The sequence below is a fragment of the Tympanuchus pallidicinctus genome, unplaced genomic scaffold (assembly GCF_026119805.1).
Source record: "Tympanuchus pallidicinctus isolate F22 unplaced genomic scaffold, pur_lepc_1.0 scaffold4, whole genome shotgun sequence".
NCBI classification, from domain to species: Eukaryota; Metazoa; Chordata; class Aves; order Galliformes; family Phasianidae; genus Tympanuchus; species Tympanuchus pallidicinctus.
In genome coordinates this window covers 30,074,298-30,099,226 of record NW_026294758.1, presented here as the reverse complement: position 1 = coordinate 30,099,226, position 24,929 = coordinate 30,074,298, and the positions used below count along the sequence as shown (strand labels likewise).

At 39.7% G+C, this 24,929-nt stretch overlaps 1 protein-coding gene across 7 annotated transcripts in view; it reads left to right on the top strand.

Annotated features, from left to right (window-relative positions):
- The window catches only part of LNPEP (leucyl and cystinyl aminopeptidase), a 54,022-nt gene that overhangs the window by 5,570 nt on the left and 23,523 nt on the right, over nt 1–24,929 (top strand). For 2 of the 7 annotated variants that reach the window (XM_052701146.1, XM_052701145.1), the window contains 2 exons: nt 16,560–17,400; nt 20,461–20,599. In XM_052701146.1, the coding sequence (XP_052557106.1) occupies nt 16,560–17,400; nt 20,461–20,599 (980 nt within the window). Of the gene's footprint in view, nt 1–4,622; nt 4,856–6,361; nt 6,622–6,690; nt 6,782–13,874; nt 13,967–14,281; nt 14,499–16,559; nt 17,401–20,460; nt 20,600–24,929 lie in introns of those variants that run through there. The other 5 variants (XM_052701147.1, XM_052701149.1, XM_052701148.1 and 2 more) reach the window with 5 other exon arrangements.

Genomic DNA, 24,929 nt, shown 5'->3' with positions numbered 1-24,929 from the left:
TGGGTTTGGCAAAGGTTCAGTTATTGCTATGATGGTGGGGTGGTGTCTGCAATACTGATGGCTACCCTAAATGTCAGTATGCAATATTTGTAAGGATATTTTTACCCATCCCTATGATTTTTGTTTATTTCCTCCCCTCCTCCTTTTCCTGCCTCCCCCCGTGGATGTGCAGAGCAGAAGCAGCCATCAGTGTGCAGTGTCTGGAAGATAAATATGTAGATTCTATATTATGTCTTTGCCAAACATGGACATTTCTCATAAAGAAAGTGGCAATATTATGGTAATGTTTCATGTGCAAAAATAGTGGTTGTGAGATTAAGGTCAATGAAAGGGAAACTTACAGAGCAGAACTGAAGTGTTCTTGTAAGTGAATGTCCCAGTGGCAGAGCTAAGGTTTACAGAAATTCTTCTAAATAAAAATGGTGATTCAAAGTACATTTTGTCTAGAGAGGATGTGAGGGTCATCTGTTTTTTCCTTTTCCCTCCTCCTCCACTCCCTCCTGTTGTGTCTTTCGTCTTTCTCTTGGCAACAGTTTATGTGTTTTGAAATGTGTGTACATCCAGTGACAGTGATGCAGACAGGGATATGGCAGTTCTGGTCAGAGTAACCCAGGGCAGTGTGTCTGCTGTGGGCACATGTTGGTTGGAGCCCCAGCAAGGCAGGCTCTGGAGTGACCGTGTTGATATTTCTGCAGAGACTTTCCGCAGGCACTGCAGGCGTGCTTACCCAATGGGCTGCACAGTCAGCAGCTCTCCACCTGCTCGCGTGACAGAGGCGATCCCTGGGTACCTTCAGAAAAGTGCCTGACTCTGGGGCTGCCCCTTCCCAGCCATCACGAGGCTGATGTCAACTGATGCAGTATGTGACAGCTGCATGAAGCTTTGGAGCGTTTTAGATCTTTGTATTTCTTGAGCTGCTGTGCAGGCACTGTGTCTTTATTTATTTATTTGTCTGAGTGCTTGGTTTTGTCTTAAAATGAGTCTGAAAGAAATTTACTTGCTTATAACTTTATTATGCTTTTATTATACAGTGTATTTTAGGAATTATCGAATGTGAATTAAGTATGTATTGTAAGGCACGTATGGTTGTTTTTCTAGAAATTGCTTAAGACAAAAGTTTGAATGTATTGCTTAAAGTATAAGAACACAAAACGCAGCAAAAACAAACAAAAAAAAACATAACTAAGTGGCATCAGGTTGTATGCTGTATAATAATATGCCTAACAATCCATAAGAAGGTTTACAAACTTCTCTATTTTTCAACAGAACTGATGCTAACAGAGGAATCTCCTGTATCTTTAGCTGTGACCAGCCTGATGTTCCTCAGCCATGGCTGCGCAGCTGCAGTCTGGGAAACAGTTAGCAGTCCAGGCTGTGAGAGTTCCAGTGGCTCAGGATATTTCAGACAACTTCCAATGAGTCTCCAAGGCTTGTTTTTGTTAGACCCTATGGTTAAATCTTTTTGTATCAGTTTAATTTCAAAACATGTGCTTGATTACACTGGGAACTAAAATCTCGTCTTACAAAATTGTTTGATGACGCTCTCCCACTGTTCCTCAGTGTTATTTCCAGTCAGTGACTGAGGACAGTATGCTGACTTGATGCTGTTGGGCTTCTGTAGGGTTTTCTCTCTCAGTAGTGCCTAAAGAGAAGTGTCATTAAAAAATGCTAGAAACAGTCAAGAAACTGTGACTTAATGTGATATGCCTATTTTGGACATAAAAATTCAGACTGAGCTTGTACTGCAGAGCCTTAAATTCTCTACTAATCCCCACTAGCCTCTGGGGATAGTTATGAAAAAAGTAACGTAGGGTTCTCCCAGCTTATTAGTTAAGGGGTTCAGTGATAGCCCACTCTGTATCTTTCATAACATTTTATTTTTATGGATGGTGTCAAAGTAGTAATTTGAAATGACATGCTAGTAATAGTGCGTCAGTCCACTTAGAGCTTTGTATTGGCAGATGTTGAAATGTAATTGAACCATGTGATTCTTTAGCCCTAAAGCTTGCCAAAGGCATCTGTGCTTTCCTTTAAAAACCAGGAAAAGAGTTTGAGGAAACCTTTTAGAAGCACCCAAGACTAATAAACATTTGCTTTAATAAGATTACAGTCTTAGCTCTCATTTCATATGGCAATTTAAGATAAGAGGTGGTTTGAAAATACATAACCGTGTATTGTTTTAATTTCCATCATCCAGCCTTGCTGGGAGAATGTTGCTCTAAGGTACGTGCAGGAGCTTGCTGTTGTAATATTTGTTCTCATATTCCTAAGGGGGGATAGTAATAATAAAAAGCAGCTCAAGTACTCCTTCCAGTGCAGGCAGGATGTCAAATATAGAGAGATCTTGTATGGCTTGTATCTTATGTTCCCTTACTTTTTTTGGTTTGGAAAGCAGCATTTGTCCTCTTTTACAATACAGGAAAAACAGTTGAACTTAGTATGGGACCAAAATTATTACTTCAGTTTAGAGCTTTTTTTTTTTTATTTTTGGTCCTTCATTTTTCCTGGCTGTGAGCCAACAGTGTGCTCTTGTGGCCAAGAAGGCCAGTGGTATCCCAGAGTGCAGGGAGGTGATCCTCTGCTCTGCCCTGGTAAGGACACATCCGGTGTGCTGTATTCAGTTCTGGGCTCCCCAGATGAAAAAAGACAGGAATCTCCTAGGAGTCCAGCAGAGAGAGGGCCACAAAGATGTTAAATGGCCTGGAGCATCTCCCATATATGGAAAGACCTGAGTCTTCTCAGCCTAGGGAAGACTAAGGGAATATCTGACTAATGTTTGTAAATACCTAATGGGAGGTGGGAGATGAATGAATGGCCCGGCTCCTCTCAGTGCTCCACCAGGATAGGACAAGAAACAGTGGCCTAAAACATAAATACAGGATGTTCCATACTAACATGCGGAAGAACTTTCTTATGGTAAAGGTGGTGATGCACTGGCACAGGTTGGCCAGAGAGGTTGAGGAGTCTCCTTCTGTGGAGATATTCAGGATCAGTGGGATGCCTACTTGTGCAACCTGGCCTAGGGAGCAATGGGGGCCTGGTCTAGCTTTGGCAACAGGGTTGGAGTCAATGTTCTCTTGAAGTCCCTTCCAACCCCTGTGATGCTGTGATCCTGTTGTGATGACCTAATTGAGGAAACAGTGGAATATGTGTAACTGCACATATTTTTGGCAATCTCTACCAATTTGATTGCCCTGTAGCCTTACTTGTCTGCTGAAATCAAACCCTTTCACAGTGGCACCGCTGGGATGTACTGCCAGTGCTTTGGTCGTGGATAGATCTGCATGCCTTTTGGTGAAAGTTTGCAGTAAAACTGTACAGAGGGTTGGTACCTCAGTAATGGCACAGCAAAAAGCAACAGAGCCTGTTGCAATGATTATGACTCTGCAAAATGGAAACATCTTTATCTGTGTGAATGAAGAGTGATGAGCTCTTAGCTATTACAGAAAGATGCTCACTTGTCTTCAGAGAGGTTGTTTTTGTTAGTTTCTGATAGTGGCTTCTGTCTGTGTAAGCGTGTGCCATTTTGCTTTCTGTACACAGTAGTTTCAGGAGGAGTGCTAAGTCTTGTTCTGGGCTCAAAACACAAATGGTTTTGTTTCTCTTTCTTAGATGGCTATGTTCATTATGTAAAAGTACATAAGCTTATGTTTTCAGGTGTTTGTTTTTGGTGTATTAAAAATGAATATGTGTACTCTTATAGCATCATGGGAGGTAAGGACGTGCTGCTAGCCTACATATTGCTTCGGTTCAGTCTCCAAAAAGCAGCCAAGGCATATGGGTGATTCTGGAATTTCTGTAGTAATACATTGTATTTCCAAATGCTTCTTGGCTGTGCTTCTTGTCTTGGATTATTCTCCTCTGCCTTCTGAATTCGTTAGTCTAAGAGGCTATGGTCTCTTTCTATGGCCACAATGGCCTTGTACCAACCTATCTTGTTTCTGTTTCTTCAGAGATTTTTCTCCTGAAAATAAGAAATGAACAAATATAAAATACTTTTCACACCTGAAGTTTTTTACTTGCAAGTTGAAATACTCGTGGTTTTCCTCCTTCAGAACTGAAGGATATTTGCCCCGTACACTGATTTTACCAGCAGATAGAAATTCTGGCTGGTGTCTTTCTGCTGTGGTCTGACCCCTCAGGCAGCTGGGCTGCATTTGGCAGTGAGAAACTCCCTTGCAATGGTTTGGGCAGTTTGCTGGGTGAAGCAGAACTTCCTGTGTAAGCAAAGCTAAGAAGGAGTTCCTTTCATCAGGCAGGATGACTGGGTTCATCATGCAGCTTGGCTGTTTGGGAGGGCAAACACCATTGCTCTGAATCATCCAGTCTCGGAAGTTGGAGGGGACTCATGAGGATAATCGAGTCCAACTCAGTTCCACACAGCACCACCCAAAAATCAGACCATGTATCTGAGAGCATTGTCCAGGCGCTTCTTATGCTCTGGTAATGTGCCGTCTTCCTCCTTTACCCCAATTTTATTGCTGTGCAGAACATCACATGGTGTCAGACTTCCCGTGGTCCAGGTCAGCTGTCACGGCTCTGCTCCCTGCCAGCTCTTTGTGCCCCCCAGCTCCTCCTGCTGGCCAAACAGTACAAGAGGCTGAAACATCTGTGGCTCTGGGCAGCACTGCTCAGCAACAACTAAAACATCGGTGTGCTGTCAGTGCTGTTGTGGTCACAAATCCAAACGTGGCCAACGTGGACATCGTGAAGAAAACTAATTCAATTCTAGCCAAAACTAGGACGTTTCCGAGGTGGAGCTTGCTTCAGAGCAGAAAAGTCTGGAACATTGCACTTAACATTATTAAGTGGAAGCAGTTTCAAGTTTGCAGTGAACAGTAGTTATTTTTCCAAGGTGAGTCAAAATTTGAGATTGTTCAGAGGTGTATGTATGCTGTAGCAGTCATCGGAGTGCTCCTTAAAGAGTACTTATTAAGTATAACTCTGACCTAATGGCTTCTATACAGGTGCTTGGTAACATGGGGGAGTAGAATCTCTTTTGGATATTGATTAAATCTCCTCTTCTGTAGGTTTTGTCAACTATGCATATTCAAGAGAAAATTAAATTACAAACATAACACTGTGTATATGAGCTCTTTATTAGGTTGTCTCTGCTCATTGCCAGTTGCTTCGGAGCTGTGCCTGCTGAAAACAAAGAACTTGCTATGCTATTTATGAAGGTTACATTAGTGTCATGTTAAATCTGAGACTGGATTTCAAATGTCACGAAATTCAGATATGATCCGTTAGGAGTAGTAGTGTCATACGTTTAACTCTGTTGATGTGCTTTCCTTCTTTCTTTTTTCTCCTTAAATAAAAACACTTGGTATATTTACGTCATGCGCAGTGTGTGCACTGATATTCTTTATGTTGCTGTGGTACGTGCTTCCATCATTTTCACCACTCCTTTGTATTTGGTTTCATATTAGCTTGTGAGTTTTTCTGTTATTGTCTCTGCTGAAAGCATCATGAAGCAAAGTGATGTGTGTCACAAACTGTTGCAGGGCGCTGTTGTTAGTCTGCTAGGAAACACAGTAAGTGCATGAAGTCCTTAAGTGGGAGTTCTGTGTGCAGCTCTCACTAGTCATCAGAAGAGAGTCCAGATCTGTGCGTATTGTTAGTGGGGTCTAAATAAAATACAGTGAAATACATTGTGTTTCAGTTTTGTTTGCTTGTCTTAACGTTTAGGGCTTTTTGGCAGGCTGTCTCGATGTGACTTTTGGATATTCATTGTCTTTCTTCCAGACAGAGGAGATGCTCATTTGGTAATGGCTTTCAGGATATTTCATCCTGTATACACAAAGCAGTAGGTACAGCTGTCCTGCTATTTTGATACGGGATTTCTGTGGGCCTGTCTTATTTTACTGTTTTCAGGAGGGACTTGCTTTTCTGCTTTGTTATTTGAATTTTGCGTCATATTTTTCACCATAATTGAGCCAGTCATTTTTTGTTGGCTCAGCAGCTCTTAACTGTAAGTGTTAATTGCTTTGGAGCCAACTAAAATACTCACGGGAGTCTGGAATATCATGTAAGACTCTGTTTTTAGTGAGTATAATCCATAATCCATTTTTGAAGTGATTCAAGCTTGCTCTCTAATGTCCAGTTCTGAATGCTTCCTGTGTCTCTTGCTTTGCTGTGCGGTGTTTGAAAACAGCATGGAGCTTGAAAATTCAGAACAGGGCACGTAATGTTTCCATAGATATTTCCATCCAAAGCAAATGTTTACAGTCATGCCTTAGTTCTATTTATAATGAGAAAGTTGGCACAGACCTTTAATGAGCACATGCAATCTCATGCGCAGCACTGGTGCTGATCGTGTTTCTGTGTGAGGATAACTCATCATTTCTGAAGGAGCTGTCAGTTCACGATTTTCCTCCCACAAGTGGAAGATGGGCTTATAAACCTGCGTTCAGGTGAAGAAGAGTAGCAGAGCTGGGATGCTGGGATACCCAACAGGCCTTATCCTGTTCTTTGTGAAGGGGCTGCACGTTTGGTTTTGGGGACCTCCGTGTCTGGAGGGGGGTGCTTCAGCTGAATTCTAATTGTGCTGCAGCTGCTGAGCCCTCCAGTTGTACTTCTGGAGGTCTCGTAGGTGCTGGGGACTTCAGCTGCAGTGTGCATGTGAGTGCATGGGGGATATAGGAGTGCTTCTTTTTGCACAGACAACTGGTAGTGCTGGGAACTGCGTTGTTTTTTTTTTTTTTTTTTTTGACAGACTGGTTTTCTGATGTGACCTGTAAATTTTGGCTGGTTGATTCTGTTTATGCAAGATTGTTCTCAGGTATGCTGTGCTGCATATCATTTTTCTTTTTAAAAAGGCTTCTATTCCCTTTGCTCAGTCTCCAAGCTGGTAAATGAAATAAATGATGGTGGAATGAAGGCAAAATAATTTCACGTAGAATTTCTGATTTTCCCAAAATACTGTCAGGTGTTTGTCTTGTTTCTAAGCTGGCTGACTGTTGTAAGTATATGTTTTCTCTCTGTGGATAGGTGCTGATTTTAATTTACATGAATGACATTGTGTGCTTTCCTGTTTTAATAGCTGTAAATAATTACTCCACATAGCATTAAATTATAATTTCTTGCTCAAGAGGAATTAAATGCGTGTAACAGATACTTAGAAGAGAGTAAAACTTCAGTCAGAATCTGATGTTTGTTGTTATCAGCTGAACAAGCTGATTTGGAAAGATCGATTGAGTTTTCTCTCTTTTTTTTTTTTTAAACAACAAAACATAATATATATATTTAACAGAGCAATTGGAGACAGCTCAAAGTGAAGCTGTGCAGGAATTAGTTTACATTTTGGGAGGAAGAACTAAACTGATATGATCGGAAGCAATGATCATAAACTGAGATGTGGCAGTTTAAAGCAAATTTTAGAGGTTTTACTTCCTAAGAGTAAAGGTGCATTCACTACACTACTGTTAAGGTCTGATGATATCTTTGTTAGATCAGTGTTACAAGCTTGAGGCTATTTTATTTTTATTTGTGATCGGTGATATGAAATTCATTCGTAGTTGTAAAGGGAGAGATCTCTTTGAAACTGGAATTGTAGAAGCAACCAAGATTACATCTGTGTTACAATCAAATAATACGGTGTGTATGACTTCATTTTTCTTTTATAAAAAAATTACTGTAAGTTAAAATTGTCTGCTGTGTTCCCTGGAAAACCTCTGTTTTTAAGAAGTGTTGCTTTGTTGAATTGTATCTCTTCTTATACCTGAGTGATACTTATCCACTAGAAGAAGTAATGTAATGCAGTATTCAAGTGACCTTAAGTACCATCCCTTCAGTGTGCAATGCTGAGAAAAAGAACAGAAAATAGGTGACTTAACATTTTTGCTTGTGCACCACTCCAGCAGTGAAGATTATAGTGTATTTTAAAGAGCAAATTACGCAACAAAGGTTTTGGCTTATTCTGTGTTTCTGGGCACCTGTTACTATGTACACACAAGGTTTTTTGGATGTCTTCAGTCTAGGAAGTTAGACTTGTCATCTATAGAATGCGTGCTGCTTATCACTGCGTAGAGCAGTTTGGTAAGTTTCAAGACTAGGAATTTCCTGAGATGAGGAATTCACTTTTATGCAGACTGTCTAGTTCCCCTTTATTCTGTGGTTGGGGGTGAATCCTGAAATACCGCTGCTTGCCCTGAACTACCAAAGAAAGAGGTTTCCATTAGGATTTTGCAGAGTTTTCCCATACAGTGTGATTGTTGCTTGAGAACTCCAGGAGTTATATCAGTGCTGCTGTGTCCCAGAGCTATGTCTGCACCACACTAGGAATAGCAGCAGGGATTCTTTGCTTACTGTGCTGCAAATCAGTTGTCTGTGGGCCAAACTTAAGAAATCTTGTACAGCTTTTGTTGGGTGATATTTTATAAGCACAATGAAGCATTTTTTAAAAAATGCATGGTTAAAGTAAATATTCTTTTCAGTTAAAGTTTTTTTTATTTCTTCCTCTGGAGCCAATCAAGAGGCTGCAGTTTTGTTCTGCATGTAAACACAGGTGCATTAATCATGTTAATACAACTGAATTTTTGCTTCCTGGGTACATTTGACTGACCAAGACTATAAGCATTAAGTGTATGCTTTATAGAATTGTGTAGAAAATGTTGAATGCCTGCTTCTGGAACATTGGTGATGAATTGCATTTGTCACAGTATTCACTGAAAGCTCTGGCAAAATTGAAACTCCATTGTGTCAGACACATGTAAGAAGCAATAGAGTCACAGGGGGTAATTGGCTCACAGCTTTGCACTTTGCAAAGTGCGCCATATGCTCAGGAGAGGGTAGGCAAAAACCAGAAACACTGAGGAAAGAAGCTGTGTTCCAAACTAGAAGATATGTATACTGTTTTCCTCTGGAATAATTTTCTTTGTAGTGTTGGGAGTGCTGGTGTGATTTGTGTTTAGGATGAGAGCAGTGATGACGACAGTGGTATTTTAGTTGTTGCAGAGAGCACTTTTCTCAAGGACATTTCAGCTTCTTGTTCTGCCCTGCCAGCAAGGAGCGTGGGAGGGCACCAGGAACTGTGAGGGGGTGGAGACAGGAGAGCTGGGCAAAGGGATGTTTCGTACTTGATGGTGTCGTGAAAAAGAAATAAAGGAAATAAAAAAGGAAATAAAAGAAATAAATGGGGGGTAGTTGGGGTGACGTGGGGGAGCACAGCTGTTGTTCGGAGCCACACTGGGTGTTGATTGGTAAGTGGTGACTGCATCGTGCATCACTTGTTGTGTAAATTCTTACATGGGTGTGTGTATATATATATATATAAATATATATGTATATATATGTATATATATTATATATACACCTATGAATTTATGTATATATGTTGTGGCTATTATTTTGCTTCCCATTTGTCTTACTAATCTTCTTCTAAGTCTTACTAATCTTCATCTGAATTCACAAATTTATTTTATTTTGCTTTCTCATTTTTTTTCCCCCATCCTGCTGGGGAATCAGTGAGCAAGTGGGCATATAGTGCTGACCTGTTGCTGGGTTAAACCACAGTAATACAGAAGAGAGATCAGAGTCCTTCACTGGCATCGTTTCTGTTAGGCCTTGCTGCCCTGCCTAGCTGTTGCAATTCTTGGAAGCTCTGCAGATGTAGAGCTTGTGAGAGAGAGAAGATGGAAAAAAGCTTCTGGTGAAATTTAATGTTTTTATTTGCTATGACATTACAGTATCAGTTTTTATACTTGTTCAAATTTTTGCATTTGCAAGTGTTTTAATTACTAGAAAGATCTCTGCAACAGAGTGTTCATTATTATATGCATGTATTGCATTTAGGTAGCTCCAAAAGTAATGCCTCCTATTTATTTCCATGGAAACTATGACAGATACAAAGAGTACAAACTTTGATAGAGCAAATTCTCAGGTGATTCTTTTGTTTCATCTGCACTTCCACATCAGACACCACTCTGTCACACAGCAACAACATGTAATGGGATACTGTGGGAAGCTTCCACTTCTACTGATGTACCACCAACATCCACCTCTGATGGCATAGGCTAACAACATGTAATAGGAGGAATTACTTTTGAAGCAGTCGTATGTTAATTATATTACAAACAACAGAATCTAAAACCTACAGAGGCCTATTTAAGAAAAAATAATAGCCTGCAGTTAATCCAAGGAGTCAGTGTAGACCTTTAGTTATTTCTGAAGGACTTCAAAGTCTTCAGCCTCGATAGCAACAAGCTGAGGTGACATAGCAGAGGCAGAGCTGAGAGCTAGAGGAGATGATTTAGAAGTAAAGGGATCCTCTGCTTAGAAACCAGTGTAAGGCAAGAACTGGTTCAGAGTGCTTGGCCAACCCAGGCTCCTAGTTGAGGAAAGACAAGTTATTTTCTCTGTCTACTGTTGTCAGGAATAGGTGCACAGTCCTTGTGGTAAATCTGCCAATCTCAGTACTTGGAGGAGTGGGGCAAACCTAGAATGGGGTCATGTTTCAGTCATTTCATCTTAAGCTGGCAAGCAGAAAAGGAGGTAGGTGATGAACTCATTAGGTCCTCAGTGTGCAGGTGAATTGATAGACTCCACCTATTCCTTCTCTCTGTCTATAGAACATCCCTAAGGGGGAATGTCCTGTGTTATGTTGATGAGGTTTGCTGTTTTGTCTGCTAATAAAAGTTCAGCACTTCAAAACTTGGATGTAAAAGTTAAGTGAATCATTGTGGCCCTGGATAAATAACCCCTTTGTTGGATGCTGGTAGCTGATCCTGGGGTCATTCCTTACACAGGATTATTATTTGGTGTAGTGTCAATGTCAGCTTTATAAGTACTGCATTTCAGTTTCTGTTACGTAATTTGAGTTGTAATGGTGAAGGTGTTATAATGAACACTGTGCTCCTCCTTGCTTTCCAGAAATCTCATGGAGAGGAATTCATTTGGGTTACATTGTTTTAATCAATAATGGACTAACTAGTTTGTGATTATAAATTTCTTGATTTTTCTTGGTACTTAGCACAACTGAAAATGCTGGCAGTCTAGTTTTCTCTGTCAAAATATTGCTAGGAAAGTGAAAGACATCGAATATTAAATGCATGGTGTACCAAATTTTTGAATGTATCTATCCTATTTTGCTAATTCATGGAACGTTTCTCTGTAAAATACATGTTTTTTTTAGTGTCTTCTGCCCTGAGGCCGGAGGTGTGTTTTTACTTCCGCGTAAAGTGCCTCACATTCAGCCACAGAGCAAGTCTTTTGATTGCAGTGTTTCTTTGTTCCCTGGAGGAACCTGATGGGACATGTTGATTGATTCCTGTTTGCTGTTTCTGCACAGCACTGTCTCTGCACCCTCTCTCCCGTTACTTAAAATGTATCTGAAATGGTTTAGGTTCTATGGGTGTTAACTTCTACTCCAGCTGCTAAACATGCTTTGCGCAGAGCCATTGGTTTGGCTGTGGGTTTTGCCACACCTGCTGGTTGGTCTGCAACAACATGCTACCTGCTTCTTTGGCTGCCAGGTTCTTCAGGATGATGGGAAGTTTCCTAGGCTTATCTCTGTGATAGGAGTTTGGTTTCTGCAAAGTGCCTACACCTGCTTGTTGATTGAAGATGATTATGAGCTGAACTGTCTCAAAAAGCAGTGACAGTTGTTCTGACTGTGCCATTAGGGATCCTTGGATTTAGGGATTGTTTTTTATTTATTTTTTTTAGCAGTACTTAATGAAGATACAGAAAACCAAAAAAAGAGAAAAATGCCACAAGACATTTTCTGAGTATATTTTAAAAGAGAATTAATCTGGGGGAATAAACCACTTAAACTTACATAAGAGTTTAGATTATTGATGTTTCAGTTCTGAGCTAGACACAAGGCCTGATAATAGAGAACTTACTGGTTTTTCTTTTTGTTTGTTTGTTTTGTTGTTGTTGTTTTTTTTTAAGGGAGAAATACACACTTCTCACATTATAAATATGTATCGATAGTGCTGTTTGAAGATTGTAACTTTTAAAATTACAGGAATAATGACTTTTCATTTTCCACAGGATATTTGTAATGGATTACAAAACCAAAACTTCCTATATCACTGTCACTCATAATTAGATTTGTTATGTGTTGCTGTATGGGGCTTATAAACTGCAGGGGAAAGCTTATGTTCTTCTCTTTAATAGCAGTGGAGCTTTTCCAACAAAATAAATACTTGCAGCAACTGCTGTACAGTTTTGTTCTTGCTCCTGATTGTCTCCTTATGGTCAGGAAATCCAAAAGAGCTTTATAACGTAAAGTTACCTTGTAAGTTGAAAGAGTTGCTTATGAAAGGATATAGAAGTAAAGATGTATATCTTGTAGGATTAAGATAAGGGACCTTCTGTTTAGTTTGTTCTGATTAAATAATCTTCTTAGTGTCCTCCAGTCATTATACTTCTTCTCACCTAGGTATGAGTACATGATTCTTATTTATGAAGGATGTACTAGTACATGCAGCAGCTTTATTGTTGGCTTGTTATAACTACAGCTGAATTGCTTACCCAAGCATATGTGTATGTGCAGGTTGTGATCCTGTCAGTATTGTAATGAGGAGATAAGGTTGTGAAAGGTTTTCAGGTACCTAAAACTTTTAGTTCCAAAACTAAAAAACTTTTGAAAACAGTCATTTTAGAAAAAATACTTGCATTCCTTCATCTCTGCAGTGTCAGAAGACTGGCTTTCTGGCTTTCTTTAATCTGTCACATTTAATTTTAAAGTTGCATCTATTCTCAGAATTGCTTCTAAACCATAAATATTCGTCTTGTTTTCTCTTGCAAGTGATACAGATCATGTACTGGGAAAGATGGTAACAGCCTCTACTTTGCATGTTACAGATCTGCAGAAAAGTCTTGTAAACTCAGTTTTTCCTGCCTGTGTTTAGGCTTCCAGCTGTGATGAGGGTGACTATGAAAGCAGGTTGAGTGTTGTTTCGTTAGTGCTAACTAGGGAGCTGCATTAGGCCCAGTCCCATGGCTTTTTTTAACCTCTTTGTTTGCTCTCACACTGAACTTATGTTTGGTAAAGCTTACCTGCAGCTTGCAAATCACCGTGTCTGAAGACAGAACTTTACGGTGCATTTCAGCAACTCAGGTCAGTGCTTCCTTAGCTGTGAACTAAGAGTGATCACATTGCCCATGGTGCATCGGCAGCCTCTGGTGTGGAAGCAGTAGTTTGCTGCAGTAGGTTTCTTCGGTCTGCTTCTTATTCCTTATGGCTTGTAGATTTTTTGTTCTTCTGGTGGGCCTTTTAGTAGCTCATGAGTTTAAAAGGAAAGATGAATGATAACTCACACTGTTTTGTTATAAATCCAAGTGAACCAGAATTCAGGGTTTTACTGAGCATGAGTGGCATGTTTGCAATGGTTCCTCTTCAAAAAAGTAGCCTGACTTGTATGCTCCTGTGAATGTGTATGTCAGCATAAGTAACTCTGGTAACGTTCTGATATTCTGATATTTTGTTTGCACGCTTTCAAGTAGAGATCAGTAGTCTGCCTACTTCATCACAACTTTCATCTCATAGCCTGTGATCAAACTGATAGTTCAGTGCAACATTTTTCATCACTGCTTATTGTTCATCACAACATCCAGGTTTTGATCTGAATTTTTGCAAAAAAAATCAATTGAAACTGGGTTTACTATTGTTTTCCATAGAAATTATCTTAGCTGTTGAAACTGTGAATTGCCTTGCTTTTCTAGTTTTTCTTAATTTCTCATTCAGATTTTTCATTTTTTTCAAGGCTTACTAGTGCTTGCATGCAACTTTGAAAATATTAAGGTAGTTGGCATTAGAGGGAAACTGTTGGAAAATAAGCTCTTTAAAAAGCAGAGCTAATGAGGCCAACTCTTTGCCAGAAGTTCTTTATCTTTCTCCTCCTTCCCTCTGCAGTGCCTCCCCTATCCTCTACTTCTCTAGATGGCAATGCAGCAGCATATGCCAAGGCTGAGGTTGGAGCAGTACTGAGTGGCTGCTACCTTTGGGAGTGGTTAAGATGTGAGTCCTAATACTTGCCTTTTGTATACAGCAGGTATTAATTTGGGTGTCTTCTGATAGCAGCTGGCTGTTTTGGGACGGGGTTGGGTTGGTACTCAGAGGAATTCGGTTATCCTTCCTTCTCTTTTCAAATTTGACTGAAGATAGCCAGTGGATTCAAAAAGCAACAAGAAACTCTGCTAGAAGTAGATTGTGGAAGAATTCTGAAAGAGCTTCCATTGCACAATACTCTTCTATCCGCATTTTCTTCTCCACAAATATGTCTGCATGTTCTCTCTTGCAGCCTAGCTTTCTGTCCTCTGTGCTCTGTGAGTACACAGACTTCAGCACAGAAACAATGGTGTTGGACCACTGAAGTGAACTGAGATGTTGAAGGCTTGAACATTAGCACTCTAATGAGAAGTACCATGAGATATTTTGCCTAGAGGCTAGAGCAGATTACCTCCTGAGTTCACTTCCAAAATATCCTGTGCCGTTGTGATCTTATTCATAGACAACACAGCACATTTATACTGGGACATACTATGGGCAAGTATGTGTGAACTCGGGCAAACTCCCTGCTTTCATCCGTCTCCATATTGTTTGTTCAGTTGACCAGTACACCTTTCTCTTACTGATTTACATGAGTTAGTATTTTCCCCTCAACAGCTCTAACCCCCCTCAGTTTTTCTTTAAGGCCTTGGCAGTCCATTTGTGAAGGCGTTATTTATTTTGAAGATATCTGAATAGTTTGTCAGTTTAATTTTGAAAGAAGTGGCAGAAAACCATGAAGAGTCACAAAAGAATCACCTCCCCTGTGAAGAAAGGCTTAAAGATTTGGAGTTGTTCATCCTGCAGAGCAGAAGGCTCAGGGGAGACTTCATTGCAGTCTCCCAGTACTAAAAGAGTGTTAAAAGAAAGTGAGAGACATTTTACCAGCACTTGCAGTGTCAGAACAAGGGATAATGGTTTTAAGCTGTAAGAGGATAGATTGAGATTGGATAGTAAGGAGAAATTTTTTACTCTGAGTGTGGTGAAGCACTGACGCAGGCTGCCCAGAAAAGCTGTGAATGCCCCATTCCTGGAAGCATTCAAGACCAAGTTGAATGGGGCCCTGGGTATCCTGAGCTGGTGGGTAGTAGCCCTACCCATAGTAAATTCCCTTCCAAATCAAGCTGTTCTGTTGTTAACTGCAAATATTGAACAGGACCTTAGCAATATACATCAAATCCATAATGTATTGCAGCTGCGCTGATATTTTGGCTATATGTAGATCAGCAATTCTTGACAGAAAGTAATAGAAGTAAACCTACTTTTTAATATGTTTATAGATTCAAGCATCATCCTCATTCTGAAAGCAAGATGGAGGATGGAGATGTGATTATTATTCAACTAGCAGTAGACCTTCATATGTGAAGCCTTGCAGTTTGACAGTTTTCTTAGTCTCTGAGGCTGTGAAAGGGGACTAACTCATACTGACTAGATTGCAAGGGCCTGAAAATTTACTGAGATTTTTTTGGATATCCTGTATGAGAAATCTCTGTACAGATGTTTTTCCCAGTTGAATTGTTTTGTTCTTCAGACAGCTCTGTGGTGCCCTAAGAAAAACAGGCAACTTCATTCTATGTTGCAATGTTCTAGATGAAACACACTGTGGAAAAAAACCCTCCTTGCCGATACAGCAATTTTTGTGTCTCTGTGTCCAATAACCTGTATGGACTTCTTGCCATCAGTGTTTCTAACTTCACCACTTTCACAGGGTGGCTTAACTGAAAGATAACTTTTTATATGACATTATTTTTTACAGACACGATCAAAAGTTTGCTTAAAATAAAACTACATGTGGAATATGAGGGAATCTGTTAAACTTGAAATCAGTTTGAATTTTTGGTTTGTATTTTGTGATCTGGTTAAGTCTTGTGGAAAAAAATTATGGATGCTGTCTTATTGGCTCTGACTTAACTTCTTACCTGCACGGACAGTTTCAAGGGTTGCATAAGCTAGACGTTAAATGATCAATTTGAACAGTTGTCTTCTCATTGCCATGTAAGAAATTGAGTGGTTTTTTTTATGTGTGTATAAAAAATTAATTCTGAAAATGTAAAATGTATATTTTGTTCATGTAGCTGCTAATATGTCAGCAAGTCTTCTCCTCTAATAGGAACTCTGGAACAAGAATCTTAGAAACACCATTAGAACTGTTCTAGTTGCCTGTTCTTCTCCCTGCAACATAGAGACTATTCCATAATTCCTAATTTAGCTGAATACAGGGAGAATTATTTGGGTAGACATAATGCAACTGAGGCAATGATATCTGTGAGCTGGAAGTACAGTTCAGTGATGTAGCTGATTCCCAGTTATGATACAAGATACAACTGAGTGTGCACAACAGAAGCATCTTCTTGAAGTTCAGAAAGGGGCAAGGTACTGAAACAAGAATTGCAGTAGGCATAAAAACATGGCTATGTTTAGTGGAAACAAATCAGGAAAGTAAAATGATAGAATATGTAGTGAAAGCTTTTCCCATTCTTTATCTCAGTGATCTGTCATTGAAGTATTACGTCTTTTGTTTATGATGTGGCATATTCTGTTTTGGTTTTTTTTTTTTTTTCAGATCAGATTCAGCTACCCAGAAACATGATTGAAAACAGTATGTTTGAGGAAGAGCCTGATGTGGTTGACTTGGCAAAAGAGCCCTGTTTACACCCCCTGGAGCCTGATGAAGTTGAGTATGAACCAAGAAGCTCGCGGCTCTTAGTGCGTGGCCTTGGGGAGCATGAAATGGATGATGATGAAGAGGATTATGAGTCATCAGCTAAACTGCTGGGGATGTCCTTCATTAACAGAAGCTCGGGTCTCCGCAGTAACATGTCTGTCTATAGACAAAGTCCAGATGGTTCTTGCTCAGTGCCCTCTATGAGGACCGTGCTGGTTTGCACTGGTGTTCTTGTGATTGCAGTTTCAGTGATAATGGTGATTTATCTTCTTCCCAAATGTACCTTTACCAAAGAAGGCTGCCATAAAAAAAATCGTACAATGGAACTGATATACCCTTTGGCAACCAATGGAAAGCTGTTTCCATGGGCAAAAATAAGACTTCCTTCTGATGTTGTACCCCTGCATTATGATCTCGACTTGCAGCCAAACCTAACTACCCTGAAATTTACAGGCTCTGTGAAAATAGTGGTTATTGTCACCCAAGTAACTAAGAAGATTGTGCTTCACAGCTCAGGACTAAATATCACCAAGGCAACTATTACTTCATCAGGAGGAAGTCAAGAAAAGGCAGTTGAGTTGCTGGAATATCCGTTGCATGATCAGATTGCAGTCATAGCACCTGAGTCTCTCCTGGCAGGACAGAATTACACAGTCAACTTGGAATATTCATCTAATTTATCAGATACATACTATGGCTTTTACAAAATTTCTTACAAGGATGAGAATTCTAAGCAAAAGTAGGTACCCAAATCCTCCTTTTCTCTTATGTTGCTTTTAGATCGTGCTTTGATAGAATAAGACTCTTTCTGTTGGATGTTTTGTGCAACTGGTTCCTACTGAATAAAATGAAAAATCTATGATGTTGTAAATCTAGAGGTTTTTTTCTGAAATATCAGATTTCTTTCTTGTGTTGACACTTCATGAAAAACTGCTCGGGAGATAGATTTTAACAGTGATTAAAATCAGCACTCTGAAAAACTGTCTTTCATGGGTGAGTTCATTAAATCAGGGCAGCTTCTTCCTCAGTTCATTGTGGCTCCCTGCGAGCTCCACATGGCACTCTAGCATGGCTTTTTGTTTGATTTTCAGTTTCTTTCTTTCAAAGTGTACTTGGCTAGTTGACAGGACCACTGTTACGGGGAATGAGTGCTTTCTACCAAGAAGATTAGAGAATGTAGCTGTGCAAACCACCCATTTCAAATGCTACTTATGCTTATTGTGTACTTAAGATCGTTCATGCCTTTGTTAGCACAATGTAATCCATGCAGGTTTTCTAGAAGCAGAGCAGTATAGGTCAGTTCACTCTGTTGACAGGAAAGTTGTTGTGAAGAACCTATAAAACAGCTGTTAGATAAAATAAAGATATGAAGCCCCTAGCAGCTTATGCTAAACAATGCCAAGACTTGAAGTTTAAAAAAAGAGAACTTATTTTCACTGACTTCAAATAAAACCTGTTAGGTGTTAATATCTTCTTGAATGAGACTCCTTGAAGACTACAGCAGAAAAGTGTTAGAATTTAGTTAAAATATTTCCAGTGAGATACACATAATATATGTATGCTGCTAATGTTGAATTACTGAAGTCTCTCAGGGATTTCTCATGTTTCATAAATAATAAAATGTCTCAGTGTGAAGATGATTTCATTGGAACATAAGGAATATTTATTTCTTTATATTTTTTAAATAAATAAAAACAGTGTCTTTCAGATTCGTCTGGCATTTCTAAGCGCTGACGTTTAAATCAAAGCTTATTTATTTTTTCAGCAGTTTACTTGCAATTTGCTGTTTAAACTCCCCTTAGCTAGATCACAGCAGGGCTACGATTTACTGCTAAAATGTACAAGAAAATAGATTGTCTTCAGCAGTTGGATTTTCAAGCACATGCAAAACTGTTGCAACTACAGGAATTGTGAAACATGACTGAGTTCTCGAATTGATTGGCATCTGAGGTGAGGGAGAAACTCTCCTCCTCCCTCCTGTGTGTTCCTACTGTTCCTCACTTGATGTTCTCTTGGAGACTTTGAAGAGATCAAGAATTTGAAGGATGGAAATGTAGGCAGAAGGGTTACAGACCTGTTTTGAGTTTCCTCCTGTCTGATGAAGATGTTTTTCTGAGGTGCAAATGTAACGTGCTGTCAGTAAGTGTCTTAACAAGGCACTGCTCCTGAGCTTGCGCTAGAGCGTAATAGTGTATGTGTGATGTGTGATGATTACAGAGAATAGAATCTGTTGCTTCTTGGGGAAGTGCTGCTGTGCCTGAATCTTAGGGCATGGGAGTAAGAAGTTGAGAGCAGGCATGGAGAGAAGTCTTATGGCAGCAACATGCCTCCTTAGGAAGGGGTAGGTCCACAGTCTTGGAGTTGTAGGGAAGAAGAAAACTTAACTCTCAAAATTTGAAGGAAGTTGGTAGAAGGCTTTAAGTAGGAAGAAAAAAAAACGCAGTTGAAAACACTGTTCTCTCCTCTGTTCATCTCTGGTAAATGGAAGACACATTGTTGAGGTCTATTTATGCTCTTGTCTGCAAGAAGAGAATTCAATAAGAGATACTCTCTAGTAAAAGTTCTAATTTCTGCAGCTAGTTAATATCAAAATGCTTGAGAACGAACATAGTCCATTGAGAGTTTCTGACATGATAAGACACGTATTACAGACAAGACAGTGCATGAATTTACACAGCATCCAGTGGTCAGGGAAGGGAGCAGGAAGACAGAAGAATTGTGGGAGTGTCTGGTGGCAAATGTGTAACATTCAGATAGAAGAGCTTCGCTGCAGTCCTGTCTGCTGCTGAGGTTTCAAAACTTTCGTGTAGTGTGCGTGATCACTAATTTAATTTTTCAGATTTTTTATGTTTAATTCACTCTTACTGGAAATTGTCTGACATATTTTGGTAATTATTCTGTAGTTATGTTACTCTGGGTATAGGATAAGAAAACAAAAAACCAACCAAGGAGATTAGTCCTCCAATAAATTTGTATCTTTGGCTTTAAAGAACTCTTTTCTTCATAATCTCAAGGAAATTATTTGTAGCCGGACTAACCATGTCACGTATAGATTGGAAAGCTTCTTCTATGGCAAACAGGTACAAAGGTTGTGGAGGTGAAAGGTGACAAGGGCCCCTAAGTGAAGGTCAAAAGGCAAGAAGGCTTCACAGTGACTGAGAATAAGGGGGGTGAAGGGGAATAGTTAGAGATAGTTTATAGAAGCAAGAATGTAGAGCTTGTTAGAAAATAAGGGATGGCAGACACTGGGTCTTAGTGAGGGGGATGAAGGCCGTACAGATAAGGTTTGAGAATCAGGGACATTTGGCAAGGAGGTGATTAGATGTCCACAGGGCAAGAAGAAACCGGTTTGGGGGGATGCCCCCCTGAAGGCTCAGAAGTTTATAGCAAGGAAGATGAGGATTCTTCCACGACCACTAGAAGGAGACCATAATGACCCACTACGTATGCAAGAGGGGAGGGTCTGTGTGCTAATGAACTGTTGGGGGTATGTAGTAGGCAATGCAACAGGGTGTAATGAATATGTATCCGAATTCCGGGAAAACTATTGATTATGTATTAGTTCAGCCTATATCTGTAGCATGTTTTTTTCCTGACAGTGTGCAAGTTAGTGGATCTAATCCCCACTGCACCCAGCATGTGTGCACTATTGCATAAACCATACCTCCTTTGTAATCTTACGTGGGTTACAGAGTTTGATTCGGCATATCAGAGGAAAAGTGACAGTGTTCAATCGTAATTAAGTAGCCTTACTCTTTTTCATAGTTCTTAATTTGCTTTTCTTTACTCTTTTCACTAGGTGGTTTGCTGCAACTCAGTTTGAGCCTCTTGCTGCAAGGTCTGCTTTTCCATGCTTTGATGAACCAGCACTTAAAGCTACTTTTTCAATCAGAATCAAGAGAGATGAGAAACTTTCCACGCTGTCGAATATGCCAAAGGTACTTTTGTGTGGGAATTTTAGTAGTGCTGTCCTCTAGGTAATACGCTTAAGTGCTTGCATTGTATTTGTTGCATTAAAGTCCAGGGGATTAATTTAAAATTACAGGAACGTACATGTTGGAACTTGAGAAGGTAAACTCCAAACTCTGTGACTTTATATAATAAAAATGTTTCTGTTCCTCAAGGACTTGAACTAAATATCTTTATAAAGCAAAGTAGACTGTTTAACACACTTCATAATGTAGGGATGTGTAGGGACGTACAGAGTGTCACATTGTGTAATGGGTGTAATATTGAGGTGGGCTGTGAACTGGCTGAAGGAAAGAAGGCAGACAGTTGGGATCAGTGAGACAGCTTTTGGGGGCCTGTATCTAGTGGAGTCCCTCAAGGGTTGCTACTTGGATCAGTACTATTCAATATATTCATCACTGGCTTGGATGAGGGAATAAAGCGTACTGTCAGCAAATTTGCTGATGACACAAAACTGGGAGGAGTGGCTGACACACCAGAAGGCTATGCTGGAAATTTAATGAAATATAACAAGGACAAATGTAGAGCCTTGCATCTGGGCAAGAACAACTCCAGATATATATATATATATATATGTATATGTTGGGAACTGACCTGTTGGAGAGCAGCATAGGGGAAAGGGACCTGGGGGTCCTGGTAGACAGCAGGATGACCATGAGCCAACACTGTCTTTGTGGCCAAGAAGACCGATGACATCCTGGGATGTACTCGAAGGAGTGTGGTTAGTAGGTTGAGAGAGGTTCTCCTCCCCCTCTGCTCAAGAGCTGGTTCTCTTTAGCTTGGAGGAGACTGAGGAGGTGACCTCATTAATGTTTATAAAGATGTAACGGGTGAACGTCCGGAGGATGGAGCCAGGCTCTTCTCAGTGACATCTAGTGATAGGACAGGGGCAATGGGTGCAAGCTGGAATGTAGGAGGTTCCACATAAATGAGAAAAAGAAAAAACTTCTTCATAGTAAGGGTGACAGAACACTGGAACAGGCTGCCCAGAAAGATTGTGGGGTCTCCTTCTCTGAAGACATACAGAACGTTCCTGTGTAACCTAATCTGGGTGTTCCTGCTCCCTCTCCCACAGGGGGATTGGACTAGATGATCTTTTGAGGTCTCTTCCAATCCCTGACATTCTGTGATTCTGTGACAGCTGGATGGCTATGGGAGCGACCAGTGGGTGATATTGGCAATAGATGGACAGTTGGACTAAATGAACTTAAAGGTCTTTTCCAACATTAGTGATTCTGTGATTCTTACTCAGCGTTTAGAAGCTGTTGCAGGAATTTTGTTGTTAACTGAAACAATCTCAACAGCCCTTAAGATTCCCTTTGAGGTTTCTGTGTTTGCTGATGTTGCACATTTGCAAAATGTTGGAATGTCTTCATCGTAATTTGTGTAACTAGAAACAGTTCTTGTGAAAGATATGCCTAACATGGAAGGATGGGCTTTTGAACCTGAGCAAGAGGGAAATAGGCTGTGAACAGATCCTCAGCTCCAGAATTCAAATCAAAATCTGGATCCCTTCAGTTAAAATTTTATAGGAGCGTATCATTTTACATGAGCATATCTGTATTTTATGGTGATGATTTATGCCACTGAGTGTTTGAAAAAAGCTTTATAGAAGTGTAATTCATTCAGACAGCTCATCAAGACTGACATTACCTAGCATGTCTCAGAATGAAGTTGCCTCTCATCAAAAACATTATCATCATTTATCACTCAGTAGAAACTCATTAATATTGACATTAATCTTAGCAGTAATTAAAAAAAAAATTACACCCTTGATGTTGATGAAATCTACATGTGCACTTTGCAGTTTAGTTTTCTGAACGCTATCAAAGGCTCAGGTGCTGATTTAGCTACAAGTTTGTTGAAAACCAAACTGATAATTATGCCTTTGCGAAATATTATCTTGCTCATACTGGGTGAATGTTTATTTTCATGGATATGAGGTGATTCTCAACCTTTTCTTTAATGGGATTGCAAGCACTTTGTTTTATACCAGGCTGAAGAATACTTCATTGGCTGTTCTGTTCTTCATTGAAAGATTCGATGCGCAGACTTTTCTGGACAATTTTCACATTTAATGTAGACAAGAAAGGGTACTTCTCTGCTTTTCTCTGCAAGCATTGGACAAGTGACTAAGGCTACTTTCATAAACAGCTTCTGTATTTTTTTATATAGTAAAGTATTATTTGCTGTTATTGCTTTGTGTGTAGCAGATTTACCAAGCAAACTGTGAATGGTTCTTAAAAGTTTATTGTGTTCTTAAGCGTACCTTCCACAGTTCATGACTATTCTGAAAGACACACTTCCCCCCAAAATAGTTTGCAGCTTTTCTACTGCACCACACTACTATAGGATGTTTATTGTTGCCCTGTTTCTAGTATATTCTGCCTTGCTCATTTCTGATAGACATAATAGAGAGGATGAGAATGGATTCAGAACAGAGCGAAATATCTTGAGCTGGAAGAGACCCACTAGTCCTTCTTGTGGCCCCATACAGAATCACCCAGAACTCAAACCCTGTGTCTGAGCCATGGAAGTGTGGGAAATGTGACTTTCTACCCTTTCTACTTGCAGTGAAAAATAGTTTTATGTTGTGTATTTGTGTTATCATGAACAGTAATTTTGTAGATTTTCCAGATTGGTCACCTGTATGGCAAAAGAAGTTCTTGAAAGTGCCTTTAAGTGGGATACAGGTACTATAGAGCAGTAATGCGTAATAAAGAAGGAAAATTGGTTAACCCCTTCTGATGTCTGGCAGTGGCTCAAGGGGTGCATTCTCCATCCGGAGAGATGCTGCATCCTCCACTGCTAAACCTTAAATGAGGATGAGGAAGAGGTGGGTACAAGCTTCTGATCACTGAGGTGCATTGCTTGCACCTGAATTCCCTGGGTTAAACAATTCCACTGCAGTCACCTTAACTGTAGGCTTAGCTGTTCCTGTACTAGATAGAAAACATGCATGTCTTTCCTTGTTTCTGTCACTGTGGTCTGCATAGAATAATTTCTCAAGTGACTTGATGGCAATCCTGCCATCAAATTTCCATTTAAATGACATGATGTCTCTCTATCATCTTTTTGGGATTTTGATTCTTGCTCCTGTTTGTCATACCACTTGAATTGCCTTCTGCTATCTTAGATACGAATCCTTCTGTTTAGCTATCTCTGTGTGCCCTAGGCAAAAGATCCTGTCACCCACACTCATTTGCTGTTATTTTACACCCAAGAGTGCAGTTTTTAAATAGATTTGGAAGTGCACCCTGTGGATTTTGTAATTTGTCAAGAAGACTTGGTCTCCTGTGCTTGTGAATCAGAGTAAAATCATGAAATCATAGAATATTTTTTTGACTGAACAAAAACAAGGATTAGATTTGAGAGTTTCAATGGAAAAATAAGTTACCTGAGGTATTCCCAGTACCAACAAGTTCTCCTTAGCAGTATCAACTTTTATACATAAAACCTTTTACTGGCATAGTTTATTTCATATTTTTCTTGTCTGAAGTGTTCTAGCATGTGCCAAATTCTTGAATTTTAGATTTAGCTTGACTTACGTATTCTGTTAGGTAGTGTTGTCTCCAAAGGCACTATAGGCTAGTGACTTAGCTCTTGCACACAGAATGAACTGTGGATTAAGGGATCATGTTGCATAAATTGTGTAGCATTGATGAAATCATTACTAGGATAAGCTTACTTCTGAAAATAAGCACTTAAGCAAACCTTTGTTAAGAAAAAAAAAATAGATTATTGTAGAATAACAGAGCTAATATCAGAGTTTTTATTTTACTCAGGAGAATGTTGAAGTATGAGCCTCATCATTTGCTGTAAATATCTCCGTGAGCAGGAGAGCTCAGAAGCAGATCTCAGCTGGCATGCACGCAGCTAATGTGGCACTGTTTAGTGGCTGACACATTCAGGCTAGAAGAAACTGTGTCTTTTGGATTTCTGGCGTTTTGTGATTTTTTTCCCTTTTGTGAAAGAGTTTCTCTGCAGCCACATTAGATTCTCTGTCAGAGTATCACCTCTGTCATGTCTTTATGAAAATGAAGCTATGGTAAAGGTAGACATTTTTAATTGACTGATGAGGTTCAGAATTAAACTTCTCCTATGTGGTGGTCAGACCAGGTGACTGTTTCTCTATTCAGAATTAAGCATCTATTCCTCTTTCAGTCTGGCAGTTAATTTTTTGGGAGCAGTTAAGTGTTAGGCCATTGTTCATATTTCAAATGAGTTTGAAATAATTCTGTCTAAAGCTAGAGGGCTTTTTTTTTTTTTTTTTAATGTTGATTGTTTCTGGAAACAAAG